This window comes from Oryzias latipes, chromosome 17 (assembly GCF_053564925.1).
Source record: "Oryzias latipes strain Hd-rR chromosome 17, Olatipes_Hd-rR_3.1".
Classification (NCBI taxonomy): domain Eukaryota; kingdom Metazoa; phylum Chordata; class Actinopteri; order Beloniformes; family Adrianichthyidae; genus Oryzias; species Oryzias latipes.
The window spans coordinates 16,883,129-16,898,425 of record NC_136253.1 but is presented as its reverse complement, the minus strand read 5'-3'; the positions used below and the strand labels follow the sequence as shown (position 1 = coordinate 16,898,425).

At 39.1% G+C, this 15,297-nt stretch overlaps 1 protein-coding gene across 2 annotated transcripts; it reads right to left on the bottom strand.

Annotated features, from left to right (window-relative positions):
• Positions 1 to 9,118: 9,118 nt before the first annotated feature.
• On the bottom strand, positions 9,119 to 15,202 carry LOC110016817 (uncharacterized). 2 transcript variants are annotated; one of them, XM_020710827.3, is made up of 5 exons: positions 15,044 to 15,202; positions 14,691 to 14,962; positions 12,883 to 13,024; positions 12,488 to 12,734; positions 9,119 to 9,357 (listed from the first exon to the last, which is right to left on the bottom strand). In XM_020710827.3, exons 1-5 carry the CDS (start codon positions 15,097 to 15,099, stop codon positions 9,229 to 9,231), a joined length of 846 nt encoding a protein of 281 aa, XP_020566486.1. In that variant the 5' UTR covers positions 15,100 to 15,202; the 3' UTR covers positions 9,119 to 9,228. The 2 variants fall into 2 exon arrangements, with proteins under 2 accessions (XP_020566486.1, XP_020566487.1); XM_020710828.2 differs by having other exon boundaries at positions 14,691 to 14,899; positions 15,044 to 15,198.
• Between the last annotated feature and the right edge of the window lie 95 nt (positions 15,203 to 15,297).

Genomic DNA, 15,297 nt, shown 5'->3' with positions numbered 1-15,297 from the left:
AGCCACAGAGTACGAAAAATTTCTTCGAATTTTTAGATTTTCTTTTGCTGAATTTCGTCCCTTTTATAATTCTCCCAAAAATATTTATACTTCTAGATAGTACCATGCAGTGTTTGATGAGTCAAAATTTCTCTTGTTAAATATTCCTATTGTTTACCACTTATTAACCGGTAAATTCTTATTCACATTTCATGATTTAAAAATGAGTGGAGAGTCCCATCTAGCATTAAGGAAGCACAGCATTTCAGAAAACGAACAGCCACCATCAACGGTGGTAGTAGATAATCTGAGGTTGGTTTGCTGCTTTGGATCCTGGAAGTCTTAGCATGGAAAATGGAACTGTAAATTCTGTTTTCTATTATATATAGAATTTCTGGCGTAAAACATCTGCACACCTCATGCTGACTAGGCCTTGGGTTCTATGACCCAAAACACACCAGAAGCCTACCTATGTGGCTCAAGAAGAACAAAATTAAGAATTAAGAGTGACTGTCTCAAAGTCCTAGCAGGAGTCAGATTTTTTTTCTTTTTATTAATTCATATCAATAAAAGCATTAACAACTGCACAAGAGGAGACAAGAAGAAAAAAAGTTGAATTCTCAACCTAATTACAAAAGCCTGTTTAAAAAAGAGTGAGAGACATTCAAAACTTATTTAACTCCGCCTTTTTACAACTCATGTTTCCAGTACTTCTTTATTGTCAGCCTTTCTGATAATTCAACACCAAAAATAGTTTATTATACATACATAAAGATACATGAAGAAGTGTGTAGTCATATCCCAGAGGACTATGATGACTTCTTGAGACTGGCTTTAACTGGGCGATGTGGAAAACTAAATACTCTTTGCAGAAGAAAGCAGTGACAACTCTACTGCCGACGGCTTGACAACACACTAAACAGAATGTGCTTCCTGGAGCCAATATACAATTTTCTATTGGATCATAATATAAACCAATGAAATCAAATACAGGTTGACACCAATAAGATAGTAAGTAAAGAAAAGGATAACAGCCTACCAAAATACACTCAAACCATGTGCTATCCTAGGCACTTTAACATTGGGAGTGGGGTCATCTAGACCCACTAGACAGTCTGCTGAACCTTTTTTCTTCAATGATTTGTGATCTTCACTGGTGTCCATGGATTACATGAAATCCTCTCCACCTTTATCCATCTTTGTCATGGTAGGGAGAACACGTCGATACAAGGGTGGGGTCATCTAAGATAGCACAAGGGTTAAGAGTAATGATCTGGGGGATGACCAAATCATCTGACCAAGTGCAAAGGACAGAGCCAGCATCCAATGGAGATCCGCCATACAGTGACTGTAGTCGGCTGTTTGAAGGAGCGCCACTCGGGAATCCTGCCAGACCTTATGACCCTGTTCAAGATCATGCTAGACAGAAGAGATAGCAATCTCTACCTTGTCCAATGAAAAACAAGGGAGGCTGATAGTCCAGGGATATCCCAAGAGAAGTAGAACCAGTAAAGCTACGTACACCGGGTCTTTGACGTACGCTCAAGAACGCGTTAAATACAGGTTCTTGAAAAAGTCCACAGCCCATTGTCTTTACACTGGACAAGCAGGGAGGGGCTTCTTTTATTTTTCTACTGTTTTACTAGTACATGTCTGCCACCTATAGTTGGTAGAGGCTTGGTGCAAAATGTTAAGGCAGTGCATATCTCGTGAATCTTGCTCCAGGTTTTTTCTTTCACAGCCCTGTTCTGATATATGATAACCCTTGTGCTATCCTAGACACTTTAACATTGGGAGTTGGGTCGTTTAGACTCACTAGACAGTGCGCTGAACCTTTTTTCTTCAATGATTTGTGATCTTCACCTTTATTCACCTTTGTCATGGTAGGGAGAACACGTCAATGTAAGGGTGGGGTCATCTAAGATAGAACAAGGGATACACAACACCAAGTCTTTCATATGTTCTGATATATGAAAGACTTAGTCTCATATAATTCTGGCCTGGCACAAACCGCAATAATTAATTTGTCCATCAAGATCAATTTTTATACCATTGGTGCTTCAGTGAATGATAGGAATGCCATCCATAATGCACTGCCAAATCAGAGTCCCTGATTTTTCAAAGTTTGACCTTGACTTGCAACGCATGTTTAATGGTTGCGTGTTTTGTGTAGAGTTAGAAAACTTTCATAACTATGAAACACAAGAGAGTTTTAAATGTGGCAGTCTGAAACACCCATTTACATGGTTTAAATCGACTTTTCATTGGAAGTGGCTGCTGGAACACATGTTGCCGAAAGCAGTAGCTTAGCAGTCCACAGCAGAGAGTTGTGTGCATCGTTCCTGATGGAAAACGTTTGAAATTTTCTGCACAACAACACATGTGAGTGAGCTCTTCAGCTCCTGAAGTAGCTCAGCCTGACCAACAGATTGTAGGCAAAGTGGCATCAAGGAAGAGAAACTTTTCCAGACCTGCAATGTAAACTGGGGTCTCGTGTTAAAAACAATGCCAGAAGGGAAACAGAGCAACCAGAATACATGCTAGATCAGAAAATCAGAGCTTTTAGAAGCAGTTTGGCAAGAGGAATAAAATGAGCAGTTTTAGAAAATCTGTCTGCAATAACAAGATACACAGATTTACATTATGAGGACGACAAACTTGTAACAAAGTCCAGAGCCAAATAGGACCAGGGTGTGTGAAAACAGGCAGAGGAGCCAAGAGACCAACAAGAGGCTGAGAAGAAGACTTGCTGCATCCACAAACAAATGAGAAAAGGTCGGATGCCATTTCTAGTCCTCGTTTGAAAACTCTGAAATAGTACAGGACTAACACTAAATTCTGACATGTCACAATCTACAAAAAAAAAAATCTGTCTCAAAATCTGCTTGACCTGGGACAGGAGTGGATATTTATGAAGACCAGGACAACAGAAGGTCAGTCAAGGTGAGTCGAGTCTGTGGTTAAGCAATTAGACTAAAATTCTCAATGCATTTGCAACAAAAATGGTCAAAACCAGAGAACAGCTGGAGATGCTTTTGAGAGGTACGGGTCACTCTGGAATTGCGCAGATCTTTTATGGGTTGGATCATAACCATTAATAAATGCCAGGAAATTGATAAGAGGAGAGTCAAACTCAAATTTCTCTGCTTTGATGAATATGTAGTTCTTTGGTTGTTGTAACAGCAGATGGACACTGTAACCATACTCAGTGAGATTTTAGAGAAGATAAAAAGATCTCTGAGATGATCAAAAATCTACAAGTAGACATGGACGGCATCGTTTTCTGGGTTTGAAGAACTCGGGCATAGGTTAAGCTGAAAGTCATTGCTAGATACCTGTCATGTCCTTAAAGCTCTTTTTCTTTATTTTGGTTTAGTCATGGGTGTTGCAAAGGTCAAACTTGATGGGAATTGACGCTTCCTCCTCCAAAGCTGATGAGATTAGTGGGGGCAAAAATGTGTTCTTTACAGTTACATTCTTTAAGCTACGTTAGTTAACGCAGGGATGAAGTTCATTGTCTTCCTGCTGCACAGAAAGACAACTGCTGACCAGCCTATCCCAGCAGCAGCAAAAGAAAACCAAAAGAGGGCAGCAATGAAGCTTGGGCTCTCAAAAAGACGTGCTGTTTTAAAACAGCTGTTCTAAAACTTTTCAGAATCAGGTTGTTTTTCTAAAACATGCAAGCTGCCCAAACTGTATGCACCTGAACTCTATCGAATGTGCTGGTTTTAGTGCAGTGTCCACAATCGGGTCCTATTCAAGTTTGCAGATGCAGATTTTTAGAAGTAATCCTGACTGCAATGGCCTCGTCACTGAAATAATCATGTTGATTAGTGCTTTGTCATCACTTTATTAGTCCTCAGATGAAACTGGCTGATAAGCCATAATACACAAAAATCATGAATGTAAAAAGAGAAACAAATTTTACTAGGAAAAAATGCAAAACTGTTTATTATCAGTAAATTACAACATTGTACACATTTGTCCCGGGTGTGCACTGAATACCCCATAAAAAATAAAAAACGTACAAATAGGATATTTACAAAGATCTTACACCTGATAACCACAAAAGCCAATTTCTCAGGCTCCTCCCATGACGTTCTTCAATAGATTATTAGATTAGGAAGATATATATATATATTTTCTTGCTATCTGCAATCACAGCAGGTCAGAATGTGTTTTGGACTATTCTTTCAAAATAAAAACTGTAAAACTGTTTTTCTTTTTTACAAAAAAAAACAAAGAAGTTATAACTTTGAGATTTTTCAAGCTTAACTTTAATTATATGTTAAAATGTATAAGCTGGTTCACAAAACAGCACCTAAAGCAGAGCCTACTTTAAAAAATTGACATACAATTTCAATGTAACAACAAAGAAAAAAGCCTTTTTGAAAATATTCCTCTCAGCAAAATAAAGAGGAGAGAAAGTTCCACCTTTTTAAACCCTATTCTACAGTAGAATATTCGCATTTTTGTAATAATTTGAAAAAACAAAAAATGACAGAGAAAAACAGGCTTATAGGTACGTGGTTCTTCGGTATCTGTGTTTTTCTGATCTCACCAATGGAGCCAGGAGGATTCTCTCTTGGCATTCACCGCGTGCCTTAATTGACTGTTTTGAAATCAAGGTCCACTGTGAACACTGAGAGAGGAAACCAGGAGTCCCTCTGTCCTGTAACCTTCATCCACGCAGCACTGACCCCACACCTGCTCAATCGTCCGTCCTTTTCTGTGAATGTACGACATCCATGTTCAAATGCAGCTGCAGCAGCTTCACTGTCAAACCAATTCACACACCCCCCCCCCACCCCCCTTCCATGCTCTTCCATTTTTTTTCATCCTCATGACATGTCAAGGACACAGCAGCAAGCAGGCAGCCATGACAGAGCGCAGTTCTGACTATGTGCACATCTCAGAGGGAAAACCCTACATGAGGGTCACTGATGAAGATGAAGATGACGGCTTGTTGAAAGCAAAAACATGATTACTGTTAAATAGATTATGATTAGATCAGATCAAGACAAAAGATTAAATGTCCCTGCAGCTGACAATTAAATATGCTGATAAATGTTCTCATGTTTATGATTTTTTTATATATATATATACATGTAAAAAAAACGTGCACCAATCTGAGCCCTGAATGGAGGATGTTTTCAGGCCAGGTGACATCAGCTGCTGAGCTCCATCAGGCCCGAATCAACGCATTCTGACAGACAGGAAAACCTCAGTCAGACGGAAGGAGAATCTGTAGTTGCATGAAAAACAACAACACAAAATGTCAAACACGCTCAAATGCTGCCTCCTATCACTGTGGCCTCGAGTGTCAGACAGTAAATCGGCTCAGCTTTAAGAGCATCGACATCCGCAGCGAAGTGCGGAGCTGCTCTCCTTCCTGTCGCATCCTCTCCTCCGCGGGTCCTCCCGAAGTCCTCCAGTCCTCCTCCTCCTCCTCCTCTTCCTCCGTCTCCTCCTCCGTCAGAGATGGAGAAAAGCGCAGCTTCCACTTCTATCTTCTTTCTCCACGGAGGAAGAAACGCGGGGACGATAAACCAAAGTGTTTGGGTTTTCTCCTCCGAATCCGGGCAAGCAGAGGATAAGGATGGATGAGGGTGACGTCACCGCGCAAGCTGCCCCTCTCCACCCCGCACGCGCGCTCGCTTTGTGCTTGTAAACAGCTGATGCTGCAAACGCGTTCGGATCAGCAAGTCACCGTCACCCACCTGGAAATGATGTTTAAATGTCAACTAGAGCACAAAAAAGGGAAAAGGTTGATAATATGTGCGAATGCATGTGTGACAGGAACAGGGGTTCAACATTTTACTGTTTCAGACAGCAAATCTGTGACTTCCAGGTTGAAAACTTACAGCTCTGTATGGTTGGCTTTAACACACAATACTCTCAAGGGAAAGAGACTGAACTGGACTAAACTGCCAAATACAAATAATAATGTAATGCTGTTTTAATACAAAAGCTGCTTCAAATGACACCCACAAAAAAAATCTGACCAGACAAGAAATTGGGAAAGACAGGACAAAATAATATAAATGTCAATCTTTTTATTAATATTAATAAGCAACATTCTCTGTTTTTTGTTGATTTCGTTGTTTCGCTGTTTTGTGGATTTTTCAGTGCAGTTTTGCGTGCTTTTTTTAAATAGTGCATTGTGTTCTGCGTCCTGATTGGCTGTTGAAATAGTCAATCAATCCCCTCTGTCTTGTGTCTGATCTACAGAGATGTAGCACATTAACATAAACCGTCATCGCGATCAGATAAGAGTTTTCATTCAATTATATTATTTCAATTATATTGATTATATTAAAACTCCAATGAAAATTTTGTTTTTGGGTTTTTGCATGTTCTTGCATTTTTCTCATGATAGAGGACACAAAATAAAAAAAATTGAAGGGAATTTATCATGCAAAATCAACTTTTTGACCCTTGTGCTATCTTAGATGACCCCACCCTTACATTGACGTGTTCTCCCTACCATGACAAAGGTGGATAAAGGTGGAAAGATTTCATGTAATCCATGGATACCAGTGAAGATCACAGATCATTGAAGAAAAAGTTTAGTGCACTTTCTTGTGGGTTTAGATGACCCCACTCCCAATGTTAAAGTGCCTAGAATAGCACAAGGGTTAAAAAAGCTTTTAAGTGTATTGTAATGTTAATTCGTCACAAAAACAACCCAAAGTGGTATATTGATCCAGTCATGCATTCCTCTAAAAGCCTGCAGGCTGAGTGTACATTTAGCACCAGCCCCTCCCAATCCACAAAAACGAGTGGGTTCTCACATTGTGAAGACACAAAGTGAGGACCAGCCCCTTCCAGGAAGAGTCTGCTCTGCCAGCACCGCCCCCAGGATAATACACTCACTTTCTCCACTGGTTTAGCCAAACGGTGTTTTGCAAAAACACTTTCCTTTTTTCGCACAATATGCACATCTATCTTTGCAAAAGTTTGGATGTTGTTTGTTTTCATGGGAGAAACACAAACAGACTTCTGAGGCCGACTCTAGGTTGACGTCATAAAATCGGCGCCACCCACATGGAGCAAAAGGCGGTGCCTCAGAGATCGAGTCGTCTTACTTTTGGGTAAAAAAATGAGCTGCGATAATAGCTCATATTTATTTTTTTTTAAATCCTTCTTCAATGTGCCAACTGTAATATATTATCATATATTTATGGACATGGTTTACTCTGAAAGGCTTATGAATAGCATGATTTAGACCCTTTATGATTAAAAACAAAATTTCTGGGTATTTCTTTATTTAAATCGGGATGGATTAGGAGCAGATAAAAACCCGCCCTTGAAAAAGCTCTCATTTGTGACGCAGGAACTAAAATGGGCTGGCCTGCTTCGCTCCATTCTGACACATTCAATTGCAGAAAAATATAGATCCGTCTTTGTTTTTCTCGTCAGAGCTGGTATCTGGCTCAAACCGGCACGGCTGGATAGCTCCAATATTGATCGCTATTTTCGTTGCACTGCTAACGTTAGGTAGAGGTTTTGAGGGGCTGTAAACTAGAGGGAGAGAGTGTAGGAATAATAGGAAAGGAGCGCTGGCTTACTCCGCCCCAACAGTCCTCCCCCCACACCTCAGAGGGGAATTTCTAATGAACTCCTGCTGCTTTGCAGGAAATGTCTTAAAAAACAACAGAGTTTGGGGGATTTTGGCTAAAAATGAAATAAAAAGCCCACCGGGAACGAGTGTTGCAACAGTAGACCCGGTAACCATGCTCAGTGAGAATTTAGAGAGGATAAAAATATCATTGAGGTAATCAGAAATCTACAATGTGGGGGGGGGGGGGGGGGGGGGGGGGGCAGCGTTAAGAGGTCTGTGAATGAGGCTCAGTTCATTGAAAAGTTAAATCTTTTGGAGAATTGAGTGAACATGCGGTTCGATGTGCATGGCAGAACAAATCAGGCGGAGCTTTAATTCCGGCCACCCGCCATCAGACTCTACAGTTCATCTGGTAGCCATGTAAATGTACATGTAAATAAGAGTTTTTCTCTTCCCTGTATATTTTGTGTTATTTTTATTTTATGGTGCTGCTACTACAACTGAATTAAATAAAGTTGATCTTAATCTTAAAACCATAGATGTAATATTTTGAAAGTGACAAACCAACAAGACTTCACTCAAACTCCACCTGTGGAGTGTCAAGAAGGCTTATTACTTTATAACCACTTCATAAGCATAAAACATGAAATGGCTCTCAACCACCTTCAGCTGCTGGCTCGGATAGTCTTTCCACAAAGAACTTTTGCTGAACCTTTCACTTTGTTTAAAATACCAGTGTGTAACGTAAACCAGTAAGTATAGGAAAGACTAGTGTGCAGTTCATGCACTAAAACTCCACATTGACCTTTTAAGTAGGCCAGGACGGCCTATTTCGGCTGTCAGCCAATAAAAACAAAGTGGAATCAATATTGATTCGATGTAAAAGAAAATAGATTCATTTCACTGACTGACCTGATGCAACAAAAAAACTCAAATTGTGCATTTACTCAATGGGCCTAAGATCAGCCTTCATAAACTAAAATTTTGATAATAATTTTTATAATAATTTTTAATTATTTAATATGAATGTCATTTGTGATGTCCTTTTTTGATGTTATATTATATACATTAATTCTGAATGTCGTTTTTGCTACCACAGATAAATGACATTTCCCCATTGTGGGATTAATAAAGTCATCTATCTATCTATCTATCTATCTATCTATCTATCTATCTATCTATCTATCTATCTATCTATCTATCTATCTATCTATCTATCTATCTATCTATCTATCTATCTATCTGACGAGGTAGCTTGAAGCTGATTTAGTGGTTTAAATATGTGCTGGGACTGCTGCAGGGATCCCATTTGATCCACGGTAAATCTGTGACTCTGCTGTCCTTATTGTGTGGGTATGTGGAGGGTGTGGAAAAATCGGTCTGCACAGGATCATTGTATAAGGATTGTATAAGAACATGACTGATTTCATGTTCTACCAGTATGAAGCCCATTGAGATAATGATTGTTGTAATATTGGGTTTAATGAATAACATTGAACTGAATTGATCACATTAGCAACCAGAACCAGAGTGTTGTTGGACAACGTTAAACAAAAAACAGTTGTAAAAAAGATCTGTCGTTGCATTTTTTTATGTAAAAATGCAGATATTTATTTTAGGTGGATTTGTAAAGTAAATCTAGGATCCAGGAGGAATGAGGTGGCAGAACCAGACGTCTCTGCCTGCTATTCCTCTGGTGGCTGAGCCAGGATGGACATGGCTGAAGCACTAACAGTATCTGGTTCTGCAGTCCAGTGGAGCAGAGAGGGTGGAGCCGATCGTCTTTGACAGGAAACTTTAGTCTGCATGGTGTCCTGTGAGACAACAGAAACAACAGTTACATATTTAGAAGAGGGACACAATTCGTCTCTGAAGGTTTTTATTTAATTCCTTCAATTGAATCTGGGGCAAAATAAAGATTAAGATTGTTCATCAGGTTTTTCATATGTGCATAATTAATTTTACAACATGCCAAACAGATCCTAACAAAAAGCTGCTAAAGTAAAACACTCTTCAAGTCTGGACCACACAGGGTCTTGCAGCCAGGCATCTGAAACAGCTACTCTACTATTTCATTTTTTGTGGGAAATTTGGCACAAAATTTCTTGAAAGACTGCTTCCTATCATGACAAAGGCTTCTGTTGCAGTATGAATTGCAGTCTGACACATTTAGGTCCATCAGCCATCTATTTTCCAAAAACTCCCTCATTCCCTTTAGGGGTTGTGAGGAAACAAGAGCAACTCCATCTACAAGTAAGCAAAAACAGGGTACAACCTGGACAGGTCCCATTTAGGTCAAAACAAAATAAACTATATACAGTTTATAATGAACTGGTGTTAGCAACATGTGCACTGGCATTTGTACACTGTTCAGTAATGAGTCCACATTCTGCCTATGTAGTTAGCTATTTGTGGGAGGGACAGAGTCACTGGCTGCAGCACCAGTTAATTGCAGATGAATAAAACAATAAGTACTTCGTATTGAAGTCCAAAATTTTTACTTCAGCTTCAGAATGCAACAGCTAAACCAAATAGCTAGGTATCAACTATAACTCGTCCCAAACCTAATGTAAAACATTGAGAGAGAAACAAAGAAAGAGTTATAGTTGACATTAATAGCTAAAACAAATTGCTGGATTGGTCAGCAATCTTGTTATATATAACGAAAAGATCATCTGTGTTTGTCAATCCATTCCACTTTCTGCTGCCATTTGCCTCTTCGACGGGTTCTCCCTGAGATAATCTACTTCAGGAGTGTCAAACTCATTTTTACCAAGGGCCACATCAGTATAGTGGCTGTCCTCAAAGGGCCAGATATAATTTATACATGCAACTAAATGTAACGGAATAATAAATATAACTACTCCTTATTGTTAAATAACTCATTATTTATTTACTATAACTTTTAAAGTGACAATTACAGTTGCATAAAAAAACATATATTTGCTTTTTACTTTAGCATAAATTCTTTTAAATTTGATTCTGTCAGGTTAGGTTATATGGACAGTTTAAGTCCCAATGTATTGTAGCCCAATCTAATATTTTAAATCCAATTCCCCCTAGATATGAATAAATATACACCAATGTTTTATTTTTATTTTAAGAAATTAAAAACTTTCATTCTCTGACACATTTGGCCCCCGGGCCTTGAGTTTGACACATGTGATCTACTTGAACAATTTCTCCTGTTCCTTTACCTCCTAATGACAAGAAACACACAGAATGTGATTTTTGTCTTACAAAGCAACTGAATCAACAAATCAAAGAAGCAACAAAATCTGCTTACATATATGGTTCTTAATGGGAAACAATGTCTTCAAATCAGAATAAATTCATTAAAGGAAAAAGGAAGACTTTAAGTCCAGAAGACAGATTGATCTTGATGAATGAGAATCTTCATTGACTTAAACGAAAATGCAAACATTATGAGATCTAAAAACAAAAACAATAAAAGGGTAAAGTAATGGTCTGACTGAACCACATATTATCAGAATTATAATGTTGCACTGTTGGATTTTCATTTCAGCCAGGGATGGACCTGAAACTTGCACTTGAGTAGCATGCAAGTCTTACAGACTAGAGGGTTGAGTTGACTCTGGACCTGACCTTAAGAACTTGGTCTTGCCTTGAGCTTTGGAACTTGTGAACAGTTTCTTTTTTATACTTCTAAGCTCCATCAAATCCTCATTGCCCCCCCATTGTTTGATCAGATCAGAACAAAAAAAGGCTCTCCGTTGTTTTTCTAGTGTTTCATATGACAATGCAGAATACCAACTGTGTCATCGTCATTCTGTCTGTACCCGTGGTTTCATTGTAGTTTAATGAAAATGGTAGCCCCCCCCTTACTCCTTTTCACTTTAAAACTTCAATTGTATTTAGGGCTCGAAGGTTAAAACTTGACTTTTAGTCAAGGATTTCAGACATGACTTGACCTCAAACAGTCCTGATATGAACTCCAGCACACACACACTCTACCTGGCTTTGCTGTTTGCACCAGAGAGACCAACATGAACACATTGGCTGTTTGATACAAATGTTGGCGGAAGAATGGGATGCCATCGCACATTAGTTCTTGATCAGGTTGATGACCAGCAGGAAGAAGTAAATAAATGAAAAATTCATCCATCAGAACAGAGCTGTGAAAGAAAAATCCTGGAGCAGGATTCACGAGAGTTGCACCGCTTCCTCACTTTAACCTCGGACTATTTAACATGGAAACAGACTTTACAACTTTATAAAATGTGCTACAAGGAAGCAGAGCAACAAAAAATGCATCCAGACATCCATTTTCTGAACCCACTATGTCCCTTTTGGGGTCACGAGGTTGCCAGAACCTAACCTGGCAACCATTGGGCAAAGGCGGGTTACACCCAGGACAGGTCGCCAGTCAGTCGCAGGGCGCACAATCACTCCCACTCACAGTCACGGAATAAAAAGAAATTCTACCAATCACAAATAGTTTTACATTTTTTGCTGTTTGACAAACAATTCAATCAATAATTTAACAAAATTATAGAAAGCTAAAAGAAAAAACACTACAAAAAAGTAAATCTTTTTGCAATTCATGAATCAATTGGGATCATGCTCTTAAATAAATAGAGAACCTTTTAACACAGAAAAAACGAAAGATATAAATAGAAAACCCTAGAAAAAACATAATTTCAGCAAAATATTAAACAAATTAAATGTGATTTTAGTAATACAAACAATAAAACAAAGAAGTCCAGTTCCATTATAATACACGCTACACAAAGTAAAACAAATGTAAAAAATTAAATGTAAATGTTTTAATCTAAATTTGTAGAGGTAATTTTGATAATGACAAACGTTGGTGCAGATCATTCCAGCAAAAGCCCAACTGGACTTAATTATGGTTAATAAAAAATGACGCAAAAGATCACATTGAAACGTTTTTGATGCACTTATATTGATGTAAACTTTTACCTTGATAAGAGATGATTTCTCCTCTGCAATGATGCTACTCTCTGCCCTGACGTCAGTCCTTATCGCTAAGATGTCAGCTATTTTGTCTTTCAGACCAGCAACCTCCTGAGCCTGTTCTTCAGCTTCCTTTGACAAGAACTTACAAAACTCGCCTCTTTTCTCAATTCTAGCATTCAGCTCATCAAAAAAAATTGCTGCATCTCTTTCGACTTTTTTTTCCAGTCTTTCCTGCAGGTTTTCCAAATACCTGGCAGAAAAACAGAAGGGAAAATAAGGTTGGTTCTGCTTATGCTCCTCAAGTTTATAGACTAAAATGAGAAAAAAAGGAACCAAACCCAAATTACACATGAACCCTCCCCAGATTACCGCCCATTCAGATCCGCCCCAGACTTTACTTTTTCTTCAGTGACTTCTCCTCCTCCGATATTTTGTGGAACTCAGCTTCTGCAAGAAGAACCTCCTTCTCCAGTAGCTCCACTCGAAACTTCTGCTGCTTCAGCTCCATCAGCTTCTTGTCACCTTCCTCTATACCTGCAGCTGAATGGAGAAGATGATAGTTGTTAAATGCAGAAGAGAGATAGGTGTTAAACATGAGCTGCTCATAAGAAAAATAAAATAAAATAACAGCAACACATCCTGAAATCTTAAGGGAGCTCAAGCACAGTGAGTCCACCCACAGCAGATGTTGAAAAGAAATCCGACACATTTGGAAAGATCTACTGTTCTTTCACTTCATCAGCCATATTTGGGCCCAACCGTTCACCAAAGCATGACCAGAATTTCGTTATGACCAATAAATGACAACAATACTCAACCATACAATGTTTTATTTATACCATATTAATCCAAATCTTCAAGTAATGATCTGATTCACTTCTTGCCAGCACCTTCCAGTCAAACTAACTGGAGAACATTGTTTGTTTTATTAAAACTATTGCTCTTTCTTATTTTCATGTTGCTTATGTGTGCATTTGTATAGATTTACACTAAGCAAAAGTGGTGTACCATCATACAACGTTTGTCTTTGAACATTTAACACAGACTGAGGGTGGCACGCATTAAAACCTGCATGAACATCAAATGCAGGAGTAAAGGGTGAAATAAGTCTTTCTCTCCTCTGTCCTTGCAGCCCCTCGATGCAGCATCAGTTGATTGTTGAGAAAACTCAAAGCAGCAGCTTTATCTCAAAGTGAAAGCATCTCAGTGGTAACAAAAATTATTTCTCGCTTTGAAGATTGAAATGCACTCTCCAGAAAGTGTAAAATGAAAAAATAACATGCTGGTTAGGTATATTTTTCTTTTTGTCGTGTTATAGTCCAAGCAGTCCTGCACTGCCCCGTTAATGCAAAAAGAAAAAAAACGTAGGTGATGGTTTTTTTAGCTTCTGAAGAAATGGTTGCCCCTTTTTTTTAAATCCCTAATTTGTATTTGACGAAGCTTTCATTGATTTAATACACATTCTCATGTGTATTTTCAGTGCTGCAGTTACCTTTAGCTAATGATTGCTGTCAAAAGGACGATTACCAAGTGACAGCCTGGAAAGACAACCAGAATGGGGTAACAGACCCCAGCTGGAGCCATAAAGGTTGAACCACCACAGCGCCCTGTAGCCAAAGGCTGTTAGAGAAGTTGCAGTTAAAATGACTATAGGACATATTAAACCACAAAATCCACACGCTGTTAATAGTACAGGACTTTCTGTCAGATCTAACATTTTGCTGGAGTGGAGAAACTATTGCAACTGCACTAAAAAATTAAAAAATAAAAAGCAGTAACACCCACTCCACTCACATTTGGAACTATTGTAAGGTATAAAGTGTGTGATTATACCATTTATAGCCAAACTAAGGAACCCTGAGTCATTTTTCTAGGACAGTTTCTAAAGATAAGAGCAGTAGATCATCAGAAATTTCTCTCTGAGTTGTGGGTGGGACTATCGGTGCAGAGCAACATAGAAATAAATGCAACAAAGTAGAAAAAGAAGCAGGGAAGGGTCTTTGCTCATGAAGGACAGAAGTGCGGCTCACAGACGGCCTGTTAGAAAGAGACGGACGGGTCAGTTGGATGAAACTTGAGACTGTCAGCTTCCAAGAATGTCATGATCCACACAAACAAATCCAGCAGAGTATGATTTTTTGAATGCTTCATAAAACTTGGGAGAACTCTGTAGAAATGGCTTATGAAAGAGCTTCATGAGTCTTACCTTGCAGGGCTTTAACAGCGTTAAGCTTGTCAGTTTGCTGCTGCATCTCTTCCATCTCCCGGCTGTGATTCTGCAGAGTTTCTCTAACCATTTGCTGGCCACTTTCTTTCTGGCGGATCAGCTCACCGTGCAGCTCATCCAACCTTTTCTCCTTCTGTGCTGCCATGAGAGTTACACGCTTACTGGCTTCCACTTTGTCCTTCTCCTGTCTGTGGGTCAGAATGAGCAGGTCCTCATTCTGCTTCTGCAGCCGCCCACAATCCAGCTTACAGCTGCACGAGGAAAGCAGCACGACAGGGGTGACAACTGGACACACCATCCTATGTCAGCATGTAGGTCTGTCAGTCATTTACCTGTCTAGCTGGTCCTGAAGACCCTGAATTTTGGCGAGGTAAATCTCCTCTGTCATTGTGAACTCTCGCTCTCAGTCACAGTTTCAAAGCTCCAAGGTGAGTTTGTCACGCAAAGTTGATTTTTAAATGGTCACAAACTCTAAAGTCTATAGTTTACAGTTGCTAGGGAAGAATGGTTTTAAAAATAAACGTCATATTTTAAAATATAAACTCGGTTTTGCAAAATGACGTTGAGAAAGTCTGGAAACAATATT